General features: G+C 43.3%; 1 protein-coding gene across 14 annotated transcripts in view; it reads left to right on the top strand.

Annotated features, from left to right (window-relative positions):
* The window catches only part of lrrfip1a (leucine rich repeat (in FLII) interacting protein 1a), a 152,352-nt gene that overhangs the window by 25,668 nt on the left and 105,304 nt on the right, over positions 1–21,380 (top strand). For all 14 annotated transcript variants that reach the window (XM_061926399.2, XM_061926398.2, XM_061926396.2 and 11 more), the window contains exon 3: positions 16,458–16,544. In XM_061926399.2, coding sequence (XP_061782383.1) covers positions 16,458–16,544 — 87 coding nt within the window. The remainder of the gene's footprint in view (positions 1–16,457; positions 16,545–21,380) is intronic.

Here is a 21,380-nt window from a genome sequence, read left to right as displayed (position 1 = left end):
TGATGCCAGCAACACGTGACAAAAAAGTTGGGAAAGGTGGCAATAAATACTGATACAGTTGAGGAATGCTCATCAAACACTTATTTGGAACATCCCACAGGTGAACAGGCAAATTGGGAACAGGTGGGTACCATGATTGGGTATAAAAGTAGATTCCATGAAATGCTCAGTCATTCACAAACAAGGATGGGGCGTGGGTCACCACTTTGTCAACAAATGTGTGAGCAAATTGTTGAACAGTTTAAGGAAAACCTTTCTCAACCAGCTATTGCGAGGAATTTAGGGATTTCACCATCTACGGTCCGTAATATCATCAAAGGGTTCAGAGAATCTGGAGAAATCACTGCACGTAAGCAGCTAAGCCCGTGACCTTCGATCCCTCAGGCTGTACTGCATCAACAAGCAACATCAGTGTGTAAAGGATATCACCACATGGGCTCAGGAACACTTCAGAAACCCACTGTCAGTAACTACAGTTGGTCGCTACATCTGTAAGTGCAAGTTAAAACTCTCCTATGCAAGGCGAAAACCGTTTATCAACAACACCCAGAAATGCGGTCGGCTTCGCTGGGCCTAAGCTCATCTAAGATGGACTGATACAAAGTGGAAAAGTGTTCTGTGGTCTGACGAGTCCACATTTCGAATTGTTTTTGGAAATATTCGACATCGTGTCATCCGGGCCAAAGAGGAAAAGAACCATCCGGATTGTTATAGGCGCAAAGTTGAAAAGCCAGCATCTGTGATGGTATGGGGGTGTATTAGTGCCCAAGACATGGGTAACTTACACATCTGTGAAGGCTCCATTAATGCTGAAAGGTACATACAGGTTTTGGAGCAACATATGTTTCCATCCAAGCAACGTTACCATGGACGCCCCTGCTTATTTGAGCAAGACAATGCCAAGACACGTGTTACATCAACGTGGCTTCATAGTAAAAGAGTGCGGGTACTAGACTGGCCTGCCTGTAGTCCAGACCTGTCTCTCATTGAAAATGTGTGGCGCATTATGAAGCCTAACAACTTAAGCTGTACATCAAGCAAGAATGGGAAAGAATTCCACCTGAGAAGCTTAAAAAAATGTGTCTCCTCAGTTTCCAAACGTTTACTGAGTGTTGTTAAAAGGAAAGGCCATGTAACACAGTGGTGAACATGCCCTTTCCCAACTACTTTGGCACGTGTTGCAGCCATGAAATTCTAAGTTAATTATTATTTGCAAAAAAAAAAATAAAGTTTATGAGTTGAACATCAAATATCTAGTCTTTGTAGTGCATTCAACTGAATATGGGTTGAAAAGGATTTGCAAATCACTGTATTCCGTTTATATTTACATCTAACACAATTTATATATGATAGTATATATCTATATCATGAATCAATTTGTTGAAAGTTGAAAAACGTATTCGGGTGTTAACCATTTAGTGGTCAATTGTACGGAATATGTACTTCACTGTGCAACCTACTAATAAAAGTCTCAATCAATCAATCAATTAATCAATTCCCAACTCATATGGAAACGGGGTTTGTAACTTAGTTGTTAACTGTAGGTCAATAATGCTTGTCTTTCTCTCAGACAAGCAGGGCAATTCTGTCCGTAACACACACACACACACATGCACGCACGCACACCGCAAAATGAGCTAACGTTACGCTAAAAGCTAATTAGCCTTCACCTCAAGGACTGCGAGCGAGATGAGCTGCCGCTTATGTTTCTAGAACGTGAATGGGCTCATAGTGATGTTACTAGTAGTTGACTGGGAGGTGTTTATTATAATTTGGGGAGAGTCCGCTGCCTTCCCTGCTAAACACCTTTCTGCTCAACCCACCGCAGGAGCACTGACTCCATGCGCTCTCAATACGCACTGCTGATTGGCTGTTACATGCGCTCTGAATACGCACTGCTGATTGGGTGTTACCGCTCTGCGTGTAACCAATCAGATGGTTCTGTGGGTGGGACAATGCTGGGTGCTGCAGAGAGGTACTGACAGAGGCAGAGGCAGAACTAAGCGGCTTGTTAAGACTTTAGTTTAGGTGGTGGCTCTCTGTTGTTAAGGTGGCCGCCTTAACAACAAAGCGCTGCGGGAAACCCTGGTCGTATTATGCTCTAGGCCTGTTTTGCTGCCAATGGAACTGGTGCTGTTACGATTGCGTGGCATTGTGATGCCGGAGGTCGTCTTTTCAAGATGCAGAGGGATGTCAGGAAGCGGCTTGCAGGTGAGAATAAATGATTTATTCTGATTGCAGAACAAAATGCTGCGCGGTGCACCACGGCACGGAAAACAAGAGGGTAGCAAAGATGCTAATATCAAAAATGTAAACTATGAGAGAACCCAAGAGCGTAACTTGTTGCGTAGGAGCAAACAAAACCAACAGACCGAGTGAGGCCAGCGCGTAAACTAAATAGCCCTCTGATTAATGCCCGGGCAACAGGTGCGCGTCCGGGACACTAACCAGAGGCAGGTGACTATAATCTGCCGTCATGGCAACAGAAACAAACTCAAGAGGTGCTGAAAACACAAGTGACTTGAAAACAAAAACAAAAATATGATCCGGGCAGCGGATCATAACAGTACCCCCCCCTTAAGGGACAGATTCCAGATGTCCCCTGGCAAAACTAAAACCCCCCCGACTATAACAAAGTTCAAGAGTCAAGGGAGGGTGGAGGGAGGATTTGGCGGAGGGTCGCCAGGCCACGTGTCCCCGAATCCACCGGGGACGAGTCAGGTGGCGGCGGCGAATGGAACGCCGCTGCCGGAGGCGAGGCGGGCGACCACGGAAAGGCCACATTCGTGGCTGCCGAGAAGGTGGGCGTGAGTGGCGCCAGAAGTTCAGCAGCCGGAGAGTTCTGCGACTACGTCTCGAGTGTCGCTGCTGTTTGCGCCACTGGCGTCCATACACAAACCTCCGAGAGCGCCGCTTGCGCAGCCAGACCACTCGAGGTCGCTGAGACGACGATGAGGGCGAGAGAGCAGACGTCGCCGTGGAAGCAGGAGGAGTCGTCGTCGCCGTGGAAGCAGGAGGAGTCGTCGTCGCCGTGGAAGCAGGAGGAGTCGTCGTCGCCGTGGAAGCAGGAAGCGTCGTCGTCGCCGTGGAAACAGGAAGCGTCGTCGTCGCCGTGGAAACAGGAAGCGTCGTCGTCGCCGTGGAAGCAGGAAGCGTCGTCGCCGTGGAAGCAGGAAGCGTCGTCGCCGTGGAAGCAGGAAGCGTCGTCGCCGTGGAAACAGGAAGCGTCGTCACCGTGGAAACAGGAAGCGTCGGCGTGGGCGGAGCAGGCGGCTCGTCTGTCGGCGTGGGCGGAGCCAGAGGCAGAGCAGGCGGCTCGTCTGTCGGCGTGGGCGGAGCCAGAGGCGGAGCAGGCGGAGCAGGCGGCTCGTCTGCCGGCGTGGGCGGAGCCAGAGGCGGAGCAGGCGGCTTTTCTGCCGGCGTGAACGGAGCAGGCGTCCGGGCTGTCGACGTGGGCGGAGCAGGCGGCTCGTCTGCCGGCGTGGGCGGAGCAGGTGCTGGTGTGGGAACCAGACTTGGAGCAGGTGCTGGTGTGGGAACCAGACTTGGAGCAGTTGCTGGTGTGGGAACCAGACTTGGAGCAGTTGCTGGTGTGGGAACCAGACTTGGAGCAGTTGCTGGTGTGGGAACCAGACTTGGAGCAGTTGCTGGTGTGGGAACCAGACTTGGAGTAGTTGCTGGTGTGGGAACCAGACTTGGAGCAGTTGCTGGTGTGGGAACCAGACTTGGAGCAGTTGCTGGTGTGGGAACCAGACTTGGAGCAGGTGCTGGTCGTGACTTTGGCGGAGGTGGCCTGGCCGGGGGTTGCGGCTTAGCACGCTGAAGGACTGGTGGTGGCGGCCGGGCAGGAGGTTGCGGCTTAGCATGCCGGAGAACTGGTGGCGGAGGCCGGCATGGAGGTTTGGGCTTGGCTGGGCGCAGCTGTGCCTGCCCACTAGCAAAGCACCCAGTACTAGCCCCCCCCTCAAGAAGCGGATCCCAGACGCGTCTTGTGCAGTCTGGAACAGTCTTTAGGGGTGGGAGGGAGGAGGTGAAGAGGGGGGTAGGCTCCTCCCCTTTTGATTGTCCAAATTCTCTATTCTGCTCTTCAATAGCATGCGGAGTGTCCTTTGCCGCTTGGGATTGTTCCTCAAGTCTTAGTTCAATCAGTACCTTCCGGTACCACTCATCCACCCAAGCAGGACTGTACTTCTCGAGGGGTGTCTCGGAAGATGACTGGGCTGGAACAGAAAGTGGAGAAGGCAGAGCAGCATGTGGCACAGCAGACAGAGGAGTGGGTGGAGCTTGAGCCTTAGGGGGTGGGGCCAAAGTAATTGGGGGCTGAGCTTGAAAATCAGAAGGTGAGTGGGACTGACTAGACCTAGAATTAACAAAAATGTCCTGATAGTATTTAATTGTTGAATTAAAGTCATTTGGAGGCGGCTGACAGAAAGAGTTGACTGAATTTAAAAAAATGTCTTCGTCTATGACGTCATCACCAGTGGACGGGATGACGTCATCCGCGCGGGTCTCCAGCTGACTGACAGCCCAATCGGTGAACTGTTTGGCAAAGTGAGTGATGGGATTACCAAACATCGGCGGAGGGGAATCCTGGGCTGCTTGACTGTGTTCTGGAGGGAAGAATTGTGGGATAGGTGCGTCTTTGCCGCGAGCCGAAGTCTTCTTGGTTGACTTCCGCTTTCGCTGACGCGTACGGGCTGGCTGTGAGCGGACATCCCGGGCCAGATGGAGTCGATATGGACCAATGAACCGTCAGGCCCCCACAAAAGGTCTTCGCGCTCCAAAGGGGAATACTGGAGAGTCTCTCTCTCCATCGCCTTTAAGACCAGCCACGTCCCGTAGCCGGAATCCTCCACGCCCTCTTCGAAAAGACTGTCTGCTGTTGGTTTTCTGTTACGATTGCGTGGCATTGTGATGCCGGAGGTCGTCTTTTCAAGATGCAGAGGGATGTCAGGAAGCGGCTTGCAGGTGAGAATAAATGATTTATTCTGATTGCAGAACAAAATGCTGCGCGGTGCACCACGGCACGGAAAACAAGAGGGTAGCAAAGATGCCAATATCAAAAATGTAAACTATGAGAGAACCCAAGAGCGTAACTTGTTGCGTAGGAGCAAACAAAACCAACAGACCGAGTGAGGCCAGCGCGTAAACTAAATAGCCCTCTGATTAGTGCCCGGGCAACAGGTGCGCGTCCGGGACACTAACCAGAGGCAGGTGACTATAATCTGCTGTCATGGCAACAGAAACAAACTCAAGAGGTGCTGAAAACACAAGTGACTTGAAAACAAAAACAAAAATATGATCCGGGCAGCGGATCATAACAGGTGCTTTACAGAAAGTAAATGGGACAATGAAAAAGGAGGATTATCTCCAAATTCTTCAGGACAACCGGTGAACAAGGGGATGGGTCATATGCAGAGGACAAGTTTCACCACACCTAGTGTGTGTGTGACAATCATTTGTACTTTAACTTTAAATGACCCCAAACACACGTCAAAAGTGGTAAAGGAATTGATAAATCAGGCTAGAATTAAGGTTTTAGAATGGCCTTCCTAAAGTCCTGACTTTCTTCAGCATTGTCCACACGTTTACGTGTGGACAATGCTGAAGAAACAGGTCCATGTCAGAATACCAACAAATTTAGCTGAACTGCACCAATTTTGTCAAGAAGAGTGGTCAAAAATTCAACCAGAAGCTTGTGGATGGCTACCAAAAGCGCCTTATTGCAGTGAAACTTGCCAAGGGACACGTAACCAAATATTAACATTGCTGTATGTATACTTTTGTCACATTTTCAGTAGACCCATAATAAATTCATAAAAGAACCAAACTTCATGAATGTTTTTTCACAAAATAATTTTGAGGGTGATTTTTGTTGTTGTTGACAAAGTCAGGTAGTAAGTCTCTGAATACAGGAATGCTTTGATGGCAAAACCCAAGTGATTCAAATGGGAGCCAATAGTAGTTTTTGTATTTATTTTGTTATTTTGCACTAGTCAATCTATTTTTTTTTAAAAACATATGTAGCATTCAATACCACAAATTGAACATATCTGATTTACAACAATACTAGCTAATTCTACATTTAATAAGATAAGCTTGAAAAAAATGTGTTATTGCGTACTTTAGTTACTTGTTCTAAAACATTTTCAATTATATTATCTATTGTCAAAGTATCGGATCGAGACTCAAAATCCAATCAGACGTGAGGCTAAAAAATCGGATCGGGTCAGCAGCCAAAACTGTTGATCGGGACATCCATAATTTCTATGTATTTATGTGAAGAAAGTGTGTATAATTGAGATTAAAGTCATTGTGTGAGTCAGCGACAAGAGAATTGATTTCAAAATCCTCCTGCTCACATATAACTACTACATGGTCTAGGGCCGAAGTATATCACCGATATGCTCCCACTATATAAGTCCTCTAGATCACTAAGATCTTCTGAGACCAATCTGTTAGCGGTCCCCAGAGTAAACTCAAATCAAGGGAGAGCATCATTCAGTCACTATGCAACAAATAGCTGGAATAAACTTCCTGAAGATGTCAGACTTTCCCCAACTCTGACTACTTTTAAAACTAGACTGAAAGCTTTTATGTTCACCTCAGCTTTCAGCTAAATCTTTTAATCTTTTAACGTCCGCACTGTTTTTATTTTTATTGTCTGCATTATAATTTTTCTTTTATTTTTTTTCATTTCCACTTTGTTGTCTGTGAAGCACTTTGAGTCTGCCTTGTGTATGAAAAGTGCTATACAAATAAAGTTGCCTTGCCTTGCCTTGCCTCTATGAGTTTGTTTACAAGTCAGAGTAATAAATGTTGAGTGCTAGACTAACATCCAAAACTTTTCTAAAGCAACATTCAGCTCTTGAAATGTGCTGTTAATATTATAAAGGTCCGCTATTTGTTGACAGTGTGTCATTTGTGAGCATGCAATAAATACTGTATGGCTGCCCGTTTGCCACCACTTCCTCTTGCTCTGATGACACCTCGGTTGAGCAAACAAACGGAAAGCAGTTTGTGATAACAATCGACTGGTCTGCTTGCCATGATGTCATCAGGAGGAAGTGAAGACAAAATGGACCACTTCCTTTTAAGGAGAAATATCAAGAGCAGCCAGGAAATAGAGCTGTATGTGTGAGTACATGGCACAAGTCTTTGTGTATTTTACAATAAACAATACAATAATGGTACTTACATTGTCATCGGGTTGTACAGAAACTATGTGAATGACTATTTTTACTGTGTATTTTGCCTATACCTTTAATATGATCATTAACTAAAGCTGGAAGTGCACTGGGACAGCATTTTTTTTGGGGGGGGGGGCTCACGTGTGTGACTAAAGTTAAAAATGGGATTTATAATCTTCATTAACATCAAAACAATCTACTTGTCACGTCTTAACGTGTCACTGAGCTTCATGGTCGGACAAGCTGCTATTTTAATCCCCGCTTGCACGTGTGGAGCAAGCAGTCATAGACTGTAATGTAATTGCTCCTCACCACTTATAAATCATGCATTACAATAGAAAGTTACATAGGAGTTAATCAAATAACTTCATCCAGATCAGGAATACATTTGTGACAAATGCATGAGTTCCGCCAGAGATTTATAATCCAAGAAAAAAATATTACAACAAAACAATCCACTAATGTTGGACATTTTTCTATAGCCTTCCAATCATAAGCCCGGAGAATTGGCCCCACTTCCCTCCTAAAATGACCCAGCATTAGGGCCAATTTAGTGTTGCCAATCAATCTATCCCCAGGTGCATGTTTTTGGAGGTGGGAGTAAGCCGGAGTACCCGAAGGGAACCAACGCAGTCACGGGGAGAACATGCAAACTTCACACAGAAAGATCCCGAGCCTGGGATTGAACTCAGAACTACTCAGGACCTTCGTATTGTGAGGCACATGCACTAACCCCTGTTCCACCGTGCTGCCGTCCTTGAATACCGTTGCTTCAAAAAAAGTATATTGTATCAACTTTTTCCTAGTGTATGTATATGTATGTTATGTATGTTGTTATGTATGTTATGTATGTTTTTTATTGCACATGACAAGAATAAACGTGTGAACACTAAATCAACTACACATTTTGCACAAATAACTGTTTTTAAAAGTTTGGTCTGAAATCAGAGTACAGCATCACAAATATCAAGACAACCTCAAATTATATACATACATATACTGTACATATCGCCCAAACTCAGCTGGGATAGACTCCAGCCATGAGGCTAATTAGGACAAGCACTACACAAAATACATCCATTAATGTTTATTTTTCTATTCTGCTATTTGTGAATTACACTTTCAAAGAGCATCTTTGCAACACACAAAACGGAAAGACAGCACCTGCTACACATTTACTTAAAAAAATTGTATTGGCCTGAAAATAAGTACCGTATTTTCCGCACCATAAGGCGCCCTGGGTTATAAGCCGCGCCTTCAATGAACGGCATATTTCAAAACTTTGTCCACCTATAAGCCGCCCCGTGTTGTAAGCCGCATCTAACTGCGCTAAAGGAATGTAAAAAAAACAGTCAAATAGGTCAGTCAAACTTTAATAATATATTAAAACCAGCGTGATGTGGGCGCGCATGGAATCGTATATCAACATGGACGGAGCTGCGTAAAAAAAGCCACCCGGCCTCTTCGCGTAAACTTAAACTTACCTTAACCACTCGCTCATCTTTTCTTCATCCATCCCTTCGAGTTAGCTTTTATGATGACGCCGGCTGGAAAGGTCTCTTTTGGCAAGGTCTTCCTTTTGAATATCACCATGGGTGGAAGTTTCTGGCCATTAGCATGGCAAGCTAGAACCACAGTGAAGGATGACTTCTCATTCCCTGTGGTGCGAATATTCACCGTACGTGCTCCCGTTGTATCCACAGTGCGGTTCACAGGAATATCAGTTGCTGTGAAATAGTAATCCGTGTGCGGATGGAGAGATTGCGTCTTTTCATGAACCGGATCCCGGTCGCTTAGTAGGAGCCATTTTGTGGTCTTTACAGATGTAAACACACAAAGGAAATGAAACGTACGGTAATATCCGCGCGCTTTTTCTTCTTCTACGCGGGCGGGTGGTTGCTTACAGTAGAAGAAGAAGCGCTTCCTGTTCTATGGGGGCGGGTGCTTACCTTGGCGGTTGCTTGCGTAGAAGAAGAAGCGCTTCCTGTTCTACCGGGAAAAAAGATGGCGGCTGTTTACCGTAGTTGCGAGATCGAAACTTTATGAAAATGAATCGTAATATTAATCCATATATAAACCGCACCGGGTTATAAGGCGCACTGTCAGCTTTTGAGAAAATGTGTGGTTTTTAGGTGCGCCTTATAGTGCGGAAAATACGGTATGTCCACTTTTAAGACATGTTTTTAAATATATATATATATATTTGTGTTTTCACTATCAGTTAAATTCAAATCAATTCAATCTAATTAGTTTTCTATAGTTTTCTACATTAAGTGTTTGGTCTGTTGTAGTGCTGCTGTTAGCCACACTGTTATGTGGTGCCACACATTACCATGCAGTTCTATACGGTGCTATGCAGTGCCATGCAGTAGCATGTGACACCATGTACACTTTTACATTTTCAAACAAGTGTTCGGGTGTTCCACCACCATCCCCCTATACACAGACTCATCTAAAACTAGGTACAGCAACAGCTGATCTTTCACGGTGCTATTTTTAAACTCTTTAGCAGAACAGGCCAAGTCACCAGGGTGCTTAGACCACAAAGTCGCAAGACTTCACTGCTCTGCCACTTTAAAGGCACCACTTTGCCTGCCAGGACAAAAGAAACTAAGAAAACCAACCAAAACTAAGCTCTTCTCTGTTGTTATGACAAACTACAGTGCATCTGGAAAGTTTTCACAGCGCTTCACTTTTTCCACCTTTTATCATGTTATAACCATATTCCAAAATGGAAAACATGTATTTGTGTCCTCAAAATTTCACACAGGATACTCCATAATGACATATTATTTATATATAATTTTTTAAATAAATTTTTGCAAATGTATTAGAAATAATAAAACTAAGAAAACACATGTACACAGGTATTCACAGTCTTTGCCATGAAGCCCAACAGTGAGTTCAGTGGCATCCTGTTTTAGCTTATCATCCTTGAGATACTCCTACAGTTTAATTGGAGTCCACCAAGTGAATTCAGTTAGTTGGACATGATTTTGGAAAGGCACACACCTGTCTATGTATAAGGTCCCACACTTGACAGTGCGTTGCCATGCACAAACCAAGAATGAAGTAGAAGAAATTGTCTGTAGACGTCACAAATCTGGAAAATACCTGCTGCCTTGAAGGTCCCAATGAGCACAATGGCCTTTATCATCCACACATTAAAGAAGTTTGTAACTAACAGGACTCTTCCTTAAATGGGACCCATTGCCTCCCTGCTTGGCACTCAGTATCAAGGGTTGGAATTGGGGGTTAAATCACCAAAATGATTCCCGAGCGCAGCCACCGCTGCTGCTCACTGCTCCCCTCACCTCCCAGGGGTGAACAAGGGGATAGGTCAAATGCAATTGGATAGTTTCACCACACGTACTGTGTGTGTGTGACTATCGTTGGGACTTTAACTTTTACTTTAACTTCAGAGCTGGCCGACCATCTAAACTGAGCGATCAGGGAGGTGACCAAGAACCCGATGGTCAGAGCTACAGCATTCCCCTGTGGAGAGAGAAGAACCTTACAGTAGGACAACCATCTCTGGAGAAATCCACCAATCAGGCCTGGACAGTAGAGTGGCCATGCGGAAGCCATTCCTTCGTAAAAGTTTACCAAAATGCGTCTAAAAGACTCAAAATTCTGTGGTCTGATGAGACAAAGATTGAACTATTTTCCGTGAATGCCAGGTGTTATGTTTGGAGAAAAACAGGCACTGCTCATCACCAGGCCAATACATCACTACAGTGAAGCATGGCTCTGTCCCTTCTTGTAGAGTGCCTCAGCGGGGAGCAGCATCATGCTGTGGGGATGTTTTCAGTGGCAGGAATTAGGAGACTAGTCAGGATAGAGGCAAAGAGGAAAGCAGCAATGTACTGCTCCAGAGCGCTTTTAAACTCGGACTAGGGCAACAGTTCATCTTTCGGCAGGACAATAAGTACACAGCCAATATATCAAGGAAATGGCTTTAGGACAACTCTGTAAATGTCCTTGATTGGCCCAGCCAGAGCCCAGACTTGATTCCGATTAAACGTCTTTGGACAAAATGGAAATGGCTGTGCACTGACGCTTCTCATCCAACCTGAGGGAGCTTGAGAGGTTTTGCAAGAGAAAAGGGCAAAATTAAACTATCAGCTATCAGCAACTGTCCAATCAAAATGTAGATTAACCTGTTTTTGCAGCCCTCTTGACCAGGTTACTCTTGCAAAATAGATTTTAATCTCAATTAGTTTTACCTGGTTAATAAATGAAAATGAAAATGAATTGAATAAACTATTTTGTTGCACTTTAACTTTTACATGAATAACATAGCTTTGGTGTGATCGATGTGGAAGACATGCAAGCTACCATGGAATGCTAACATCACTTATTGTTCGTAGCTACGACTGTCAAGTTGACCAATTGTGTGCAGAACATCTAACACCTGTAGTTTGAACACTCAAAGCCGAGTTTTAACTTAGAGGAATTACCCAGAATGTGATGAAATAAATTAGTGGTTGTGTTGTAGTGGCCAGGCGACGGTCATCACAATCATGCTTTGAGGATCCTCCGGGCTTCCGTTAAGTACTGTGCAAACTCAAGGCTATATACTGTATACTCAGTACAAACTCAGGGCTACTATATAGGATGAAAGGAGTGTAAATATTACCCAATGGCTGGTATTTAATGTTTAGAGAGATTTTTTTTTATTTTTATGCTTTAACTATGAAAATATTTGATATATTAATAATAACCCTACTCCATGGAAATCATTACATCATGGTCATGTCCGGTCCCAATTAACCACAATAAATGAGGGACGACTATACTTTCATTTAATTGTGGTGGGCTGCCACTAATAAATTGTGGACTACCACAATTACAGTTGGTAATAGTTGTATTAATGTATTAACAAGCGAAAGCAAACAAGCTATTAACGACAAATGTAGCGACCTCTCTTGGTCTTATTGGACACTTCTGAAGATGCCATCTATGGCATCTTAACTCTGCTCTCTAACACACCTCATTAGCACCGTGTTTGCCAGAGAATAAGAAGATGTTGCAGGAAAGATCAGTGTTGCCAACTTAGCGACTTGGTTGTTTTACTGAGCGGGTAATGGGAATCCTTATTGTCTTTTTTAAAAAAGCTATTAACGACAATTATAGCGACCTCTCTTGGTCTTATTGGACACTTCTGAAGACTGACATGAAAACATGTCAGTCTTCAAGTATTGCTCTTCTCAATGAGCAGCAGGTCTTGCTGTGCACAGACAGGCTTGTGACATGAAAAAAACACAAAAAGAATCCAGATGGATTTGTATTTTTAAACATATTTGTTTGGCTTTTGATGCATTTTGCATGCATGTGGCATTGACAATTGTGCAAATCTTACGATTATGTAATCTCCATGCCTAGCAGTCCAACGCCCCAAATAGGGTGTAGTCCTGCGGGAAACAATGTAGTCCAACCCCAATCATACACATGAATGAAACTGGCTTTAGAAGCCTCCAGTATTCCAGATGCACATTTACATCAGACAAATATGCTTCTGTTAGCTTGACCAGTTAATCACACCCAATCCAGTTTATATTAGTATTGAGTCCACACCAGACCTTACATCCATAAACAAACTGATCACTGCTTAACATTTTTATAATTTTCATCATTTGCACATATTGTCCACATAGTATTGATTATGAATCAGTTAGTATGGATGAATTAGCCATTTCACGCTATCAAAACAACTTTGAGCTCTGAATTTTTGATTGACGTCTCACCCGACCAATAGAAAATTGTTATCTGTGTTTGGTGTGCGACAACCATTGTTTGTTGTCGCACACCAAACACAAATAACAATTTTGTGTGTGTATGATACAGACAGAAGTTCATTAACTTCTGTCTGTAAACAGTGGCTAACGACACGGTAATTTAGCATGATGTTAGTAGCCCGATAAATGCTTTAAAATGTAATATCGGAAATTATCGGTATCAGTTTCAAAAAGGAAAATGAATGACTTTTTAAAACGCCGCTGTACGGAGCGGTACATATCCAGTAAAACACGGACGTAGGGGGAAGTACAGAGCAGATGCGTCTCCCAATCAGCAGCCCCTCCCCTCTCCCACACACAACACAGGAGTTGACGACAAGAGTGTGTTGTTGCCGGTGCTGTAGCCGTGGCTAACAAGCGAGCTCGCTCGGTGACTGACTAACGACACCATGTCTATGGTTTGCGATTATTTTAAAGTGTCTCTGACGGATAAAAAACTGGCAATTTGCAATGACTGCAAAAAGTTGGTTATGCAAGGAGAAACCAAGACGTCTTCCTTTAATACGAGCAATTTGATCTCCCACCTCTTCAAGAATCATAAGGAGATACACGATGAATACAAGCGGAAGGTGGTTGAAAAGCAAACACCGAAAAAAAGTAGTACCACACAGTTGTCGCTTAAAGACTCCGCCGAGAAAAAACTAAAATACAACAAAAACCACGCCAAGGCAAAAGCCCACGCAATATGGCAAAAGCTACGGTGGAGTTTGGTGTGGATAGTCTGCCCTGCATGACGCACACTTTGCAGCTTGCAGTGAACAGAGGTGCCCTGTCTCAACGCAGCATTTCAGAAGCTCTGGTTGACTGGTAGGCCACTTCAAACACTCACCACTCGCTTGCAGCACATTTGTGTTACTCATCCAAATACGTTAGAGCAGGTCAGATTGAGCCCAGTTTATAATTTCCTGTTATACAGTATGCCAGGCAGTCTTGCACTAAAGGAGGACTATGTTATTGTTTACTTTATTACTCTAGTATACTCTGGACTGAAGCTGTGTGCCTTCATTGTTTTTGTAGCTGTTGTTTTGAGGCATGTTTAAAAAAAAATTGAAAAAATTTTGCACTTTGTGAAAGTCAAAGTATAGTATTTCCCATAGTTGTAGTGGGTATCAGGATTATCTCAAGGAGAGCATGTCCCAAATTCCAAGCTGCTATTTTGAGGCATGTTAAAAAAAAAAAATGCACTTTGTGACTTCAATAATAAATATGGCAGTGTTTGTTGGCACTTTTTTCCATAACTTGAGTTGAAGTTGTTCTCTTATTTTGGAAAACCTTGTTACTTTGTTTAATGCATCCAGCGGGGCATCACAACAAAATTAGGCATAATAATGTGTTAATTCCGTGACCGTATATATCGTTATCGGTTGATATCGGTAATTAAGAGTTGGACAATATTGGAATATCGGATATCGGCAAAAAAGCCATTATCGGACATCTCTAGTTAGTATCATGCGAGCAACACATTAAAGCTTGGCAAGCCACGCAATGAGTATCACTGATCCTTTTGCTTTTATTGTAATTGATCGAAAGTTAGGAACATGAATCAAAATTAAATCAAGTGTAAGCCATTTTTCAGGGGTCATTATTTTGTTTGTGCAGTTGAACATAATGTGACATGCAGCGCTATTATTGTAAAGGCTGGAAGTGTGTTACTGGTGAAGAAAGGAGAGCTCTTGGTGGTGACCTGGTTTGAACAAGACACGACTGTTATGATATACTTATTCTTCAGTGTATTTAAACAAATTTGTGTCAGTATTAATAGTTCCTACACACATTCTGACTGCGAGGGATAACACTTAATCTTGTTATCTTTCAAAAGAGTGCAAAGCCATGCTTCTACTTATAATGCTTCAATGACCACTTTGCTCTGACAGTAGTACAACGAGGATGTGTTTTAGCCAAAACAAATCCTGGAATTAGAAACGATTATTATTGTCATGGATGATAATGTTTTCATGTTTGAAATGCTTATGTGTATATTAAAGTTATTTTCAACACATGCATTGCATATTGAATCAACTTAAACAATCATACAACCTTGTGGCATAATTATATAAATTAATCTTACGAACTTCCCAGAGTTGTGCTGCCAGTTGTTGTGCCTAAAGTGTGGTGCTCTGCATTAGCATGGGCTCATCTGATGGATGCATTGTCACCATGCTTGTACTGTATCTATGTTCATTCAAGGGATTGCTTCACTTAGTCCTAAAATTTAACAGAACTAGCAATGCTGATACAACAAGGTTAGTAGTGATATACTCAATGTATAAATATATCTGCATTGAAAATAAATAGATCAAATGTAAACACTTCCTGTGTTGAGTTTAGATGATGTAAGTGTGCATACAAAAACTACTGGAGTCTCAGAGATAGCTTTGTGTTTCTGTTACATGACTGATGTTGAGGAAATGCAGTAGTGTAATGTAAGGAGGGTTTGCTGTTGCTGAGAGGCAAACAAGTTGTAGCACAATGGTAAAGGAAGGAAAAGCTTACAAATTATTTGCTGCACAACACAGCCACTGTTAATGTTCTGAAACATCCTTTTAAGGAAAATACTTCGTTTAGATTATTTTTTGCTGGAATAATTGTCCTCAATACCCTTCTAGAAATACTGTACGTCCTGAAACCCAGAATTACAAAATTACTTATCTTTGAATTGCAAAGTGCATGTTATATTTAGTGCTAGCATTAAAATTGTTTATATGCAACTGTATTTCTACTTTAACATGTTTAAATAATAAAAAAAACAACTGGTCACCATCCGGCAGCACGGTGGAAGAGGGGTTAGTGCGTCTGCCTCACAATACGAAGGTCCTGAGTAGTCTTGGGTTCAATCCCGGGCTCGGGATCTTTCTGTGTGGAGTTTGCATGTTCTCCCCGTGACTGCGTGGGTTCCCTCCGGGTACTCCGGCTTCCTCCCACCTCCAAAGACATGCACCTGGGAATAGGTTGATTGGCAACACTAAATTGGCCCTAGTGTGTGAATGTGAGTGTGAATGTTGTCTGTCTATCTGTGTTGGCCCTGCGATGAGGTGGCGACTTGTCCAGGGTGTATACGCCTTCCGCCCGATTGTAGCTGAGATAGGCTCCAGCGCCCCCGCGACCCCGAAGGGAATAAGCGGTAGAAAATGGATGGATGGTCACCATCCTCCAAATAGTCATACACTTTACTTGATTCCCCACAAAAGAACTTGAAAAAGTTTTACCACATGCAGTTTTCAGATAATTTTTACATGATCTACTATCTGAGCGGATTTTGCTCACTGCTCATCATCATTTGTAGTTATTTATGCAATGTTTTTGTAAAAAAGATACCAAATAGTGTGTGTGTCAAATGATGAGGACTTTACACAATAACTACTTGTCTTATCTGTTTTTATTTCTAGTGTTGAAAGTATTACAGTTGAAAGAATTTGATGATTGCTTTGCCTAACGATCTTTGTTTTCTTGTTTTTAATTAACTCCACAGGCGGAGGCCAGGCTGGCAGCAAAAAGAGCAGCTCGGGCAGAGGCAAGAGAGATTCGCATGAGAGAACTTGAAAGACAACAAAAAGAGGTAAACATATGAAAATACACTTTGATTTATATGTTTGTAATTTAGGGTGCACATCACCGCAACAAATCGTGAAACCATTATGGACAAAAAAATACTTTTAACCAGACTATAATCAAAACCCATTTATTAGCGCTCAGTATTTTTATGTGTAATGACTGTTGCTACTACCTTGATTTTAAGGCAACCGTAAGTGCAAAACATGAACTGTAACACTTAAATGGACCACAATACTACTGCACACTGTTGGTATGTATTTCTCCAATAAGTACAATTTGATACATTTTATACATTGGGGGCCTGATCTACTAAGATCCAAATACTACGCGCTAAACAGTGTGTGCCAACTATAAAATTGTGCATACTATTAGTTGATGTGTTGCATGTGATATACTAAGACTGTGCATACAATTGATAACTAATGCAGACTGCCTTATTTAAATTAAAATTAAAAGTTCCAATGATTGTCACACACACACTGGGTGGGGTGAAATGTGTCCTCTGCATTTGACCCATCCCCATGTTCACCCCCAGGGAGGTGAGGTGAGCAGTGAGCAGCAGCGTGCGCCACGCTCGGGAATCATTTGGTGATTTAACCCCCAATTCCAACCCTTGATGCTGAATGCCAAGCAGGGAGGAAATGGGTCCCATTTTTTGTATTCTTTGGTATGACCCGGCCGGGGTTTGAACTCACAACCTCTCAGTCTCACGGCGGACACGCTAACCACAAGGCCACTGAGCTGTTTGTTAAATGAGTTTTTTGCTTGCTTGTACTCACAGTTGGAGTACCAAACTACATACCATCGAACCGCTCCAGATTTATTTATTTTGGGCTCTCCAACCTGTGTGCAATATTGTTGAACCCGCAGCACATATTTATAAGTTGTAACACCTTTTCTGCAATATTAAATTTCAATCTAGACAAAATAAACTATTTTTAGCACAATGAGGGTGCGCTCTCCCGTAAGGTGTACACCTCTGCTCATTCATGTGTTAAGAATGATCCAAATGCAAGAAAATGCGTAATGAGATTATGATATACTGTATGATATATTTCCTAAATGAAAAACTTTTTTTTTTTTTTAATGCCAGCAAACAGCAAAATGCATCAATTTAATTTGTTTTAATTAGCTCCCTTAAGTAATCCAGCAGCTATAATATTATAAAATGATATTGTTAAACATACATTATGTCTAATGTTTTTTTTCTTTCAGACAGTCTAAATACAAAAACCAAAACCAGTGAAGTTGGCACATTGTGTAAATCGTAAATAAAAACAGAATACAATGATTTGCAAATCCTTTTCAAAGACAAGATACTTAACTTTCGAATGGGTAAACTTCGTTATTTTTTGCAAATATATCATTTGGAATTTGATGCCTGCAACATGTTTCAAAAAAGCTGCCACAAGTGGCAAAAAAGACTGAGAAAGTTGAAGAATGCTCATCAAACACATATTTGTAATATCCCACAGGTGAACAGGCTAATTGGGAACAGGTGGGTGCCATGATTGGGTATAAAAGCAGCTTCCATGAAATGCTCAGTCTTTCACAAACAAGGATGGGGCAAGGGTCACCACTTTGTGAACAAATGCGTGAGAAAATTGTCAAACAGTTTAAGAACAACATTTCTCAACAAGCTATTACAAGGAATTTAGGGATTTCACCATCTACGGTCCGTAATATCATCAAAACATTCAGAGAATCTGGAGAAATCACTGCACGCTAGCAGCAAGGCCCAAAACTAACTTTAAATGCCCGTGACCTTCGATCCCTCAGGCGGTACTCCCATCAAAAACCGACATCAGTGTGTAAAGGATATCACCACATGGGCTCAGGAACATTTCAGAAAACCACTGTCAGTAACTACAGTTTGTCGCTACATCTGTAAGTGCAAGTTAAAACTCAACTATGCAAAGCGAAAGCCATTTATCAACAACACCCGGAAACGCCACGGGATTCACTAGGCCCGAGCTCTTCTATGATGGACTGATGCAATGTGGAAAAATGTTTTGCAATGTGTTGCTGCCATTGAATTCTAAGTTAATGATTATTTGCAAAAAAATGAAGTTCTTGTCTTTGCAGTGTATTCAGTTGAATATAAGTTGAAAAGGATTTGCAAATCATTGTATTCTGTTTCTATTTACGATTTACACAACGTGCCAACTTCACTGGTTTTGGGTTTTGTATGTTGACACACACGTACAGAGGATTATATGTCATCTCTCTTTGCTGTGCGATCACCCCATTTTCGCACAGCCATGTTGGAACTGTGCAAGTTTATAGTAAATAATGATGCAAAATAGCGCCTACAGAACCTCGATAAACCTTGATGAATCACATTGCGCGTGCTGAATAATTATAGTTGTATCTTCTCCTCCCAGTATTGTGGGCGTTTTGATGATCAGCATACATTCTGCAAAATTCATGAAGACAGACACGCTAAATGGATTGTAGACTAGACTAGACTTGACTTCTGTTTTATTGTCATTCAAATTTTAACTTTACAGCACAGATAAGAACGAAATTTCGTTACATAAGCTCATGGTAGTGCAGGATAAAAAAGCAATGGTGCATATACAAATAAATAAATATATATAAATATAAATAATATATAAATATATATATAAAATAAATAAATATATATAAATATATATAAATAAATAAATAGATTACTGTACAGATAAATATGTTGCACTTTTTCACATGCGTCCACGTTTATGGATATATGTTATATTGTCTTTTTTATTCCAGCGAGTTAATCCATTTTGGGGGGAGTTGAGGGGATAATTTGATTATGATGCGTTCAAGAGTCTTACGGCCTGAGGGAAGAAGCTGTTACAGAACCTGGAGGTTCTGCTTCGGAGGCTGCGGAACCTCTTTCTATAGTCCAACAGTGAAAACAGTCCTTGGTGGGGGTGGGAGGAGTCTTTGCAGATTTTCTGAGCCCTGATCAGGCAGCGGCTTTTTGCGATCTCCTGGATAGGAGGAAGAGGAGTCCTGATGATCTTTTCCGCCGTCCTCACCACTCTCTGGAGAGACTTCCAGTCTGAGGCATTGCAGGCTCCAGTCCAGACAGAGATGCTGTTGGTCAGTAGGCTCTCTATAGTGCCTCTGTAGAACGTGGTGAGAATGGGGGGAGGGAGCTGTGCTCTTTTCATCCGACGCAAAAAGTGCATGCGCTGCTGAGCTCTTTTTACAAGAGCTCCGGTGTGTAGGGACCAGGTTATATTGTCAATTATCTGCACCCCCAGGAATTTGGTGGTGCTTACTATCTCCACCGCTGTGCTGTTGATGTAGAGTGGAGCGTGGCTGGACTGGTGCTTCCTGAAGTCGACGTTGATCTCCTTGGTCTTGTTGACATTCAGGACCAGGTTGTTGGTTCTGCACCAGTCAACCGGATGTTTCACCTCCTCCCTGTAGTCCATGTCATTGTTGTCACGTATGAGGCCCACCACTGTCGTGTCGTCCGCATACTTCACAATGTGGTTAGTAGTGGACCTGGCGCAGCAGTCATAAGTCATCAACGTGAACGGCAGCGGACTCAGGAAGCAGCCCTGGGGGGAGCCGGTGCTCAGGGAGATGGCACTGGAGGTGTTGTTGCCCACTCTCACAGATTGGGGTCTGTCTGTGAGGAAGTCAAGCAGCCAGTTGCATAGGGGTGTACAGAATCCAAGGGGGGCCAGTTTGCTCACCAAGTGCTGCGGGATGATGGTGTTGAATGCTGAGCTGAAGTCCAGGAACAACGTCCGCACATGTGTGTCCTTTCCTTCCAGATGTTCTAAGCTCAGGTGGAGTGCAGAGGAGATGGCGTTCTCTGTGGAGCGGTTAGGGCGATAAGCAAACTGGTATGGGTCGAATGTGAGGGGAAGTCTGGAGACCATATATTCCTTTACCAGCCTCTCGAAGCACTTCATTATGATGGGGGTGAGTGCAACGTGGCGGTTATCATTGAGGGAGGAGATTGTGGGTTTTTTAGGCACTGGGATGATTGTGGCCGTCTTAAAACATGATGGTACCACAGCCTGGGTCAGCGAGATGTTGAAGATGTCTGTGAGAACCCCAGCCAGCTGGTCTGCACATCCCTTAAGCACCTTGCCCGGAATGTCATCAGGTCCCGGTGCTTTCCGGGGTTTCACTCTCCTCAGAGTTTTCCGGACATCCGCTATATCCAGGTTGAGCGGCTGCTCATCAGGGTGAGGGATGGATTTTCTCGCCGGAGTGGTGTTAAATGCCTCAAACCTTGCAAAGTAGTTGTTAAGGTCATCTAGGAAGCTGATACTGTTGTCACAGGGACAGGGGGCAGCTTTATAGTCAGTGATGACCTGTATGCCCTGCTACATTCGTCTAGTGTTTGTAGGGTTCTCGAAGAAGTCCTGCACTTTCTGACTGTGAGCACGCTTTGCAACCTTAATGGCACGGTTCAGGTTAGCTCTGGCTGATTTTAATGCCACCATGTCGCCAGACTTGAAAGCCTTGTTCCGAGCCTTCAGCATTGCACGTACCTCACTGTTCATCCAGGGTTTCTCATTGGCCCGTGCGGGGATGTTCTTGATCACACTGACATCCTCCATGCACTTCTGAATGTATGCGGACACAGATTCTGCATACTCCTCCACACATGTGTGGTGATTTTCGGTGGCAGTTGCTTTGAACATGTCCCAGTCTGTGGTTTCGAAGCAGTCATGTAATGCTGACATTGCTCCCTCTGGCCAGGTCCTCACCTGCTTCACTGTAGCTTGCTTCCTGATCAGCAGGGGCTTGTATGCAGGAATTAGCATCACAGATAGATGGTCTGAGGAGCCGAGGTGGGGGCGTGGTGCAGCTTTATACGCCTGTT

The sequence above is a fragment of the Nerophis lumbriciformis genome, linkage group LG31 (genome assembly GCF_033978685.3).
Source record: "Nerophis lumbriciformis linkage group LG31, RoL_Nlum_v2.1, whole genome shotgun sequence".
Lineage (NCBI taxonomy): Eukaryota > Metazoa > Chordata > Actinopteri > Syngnathiformes > Syngnathidae > Nerophis > Nerophis lumbriciformis.
This window is presented reverse-complemented; position numbering and strand designations above follow the sequence as displayed.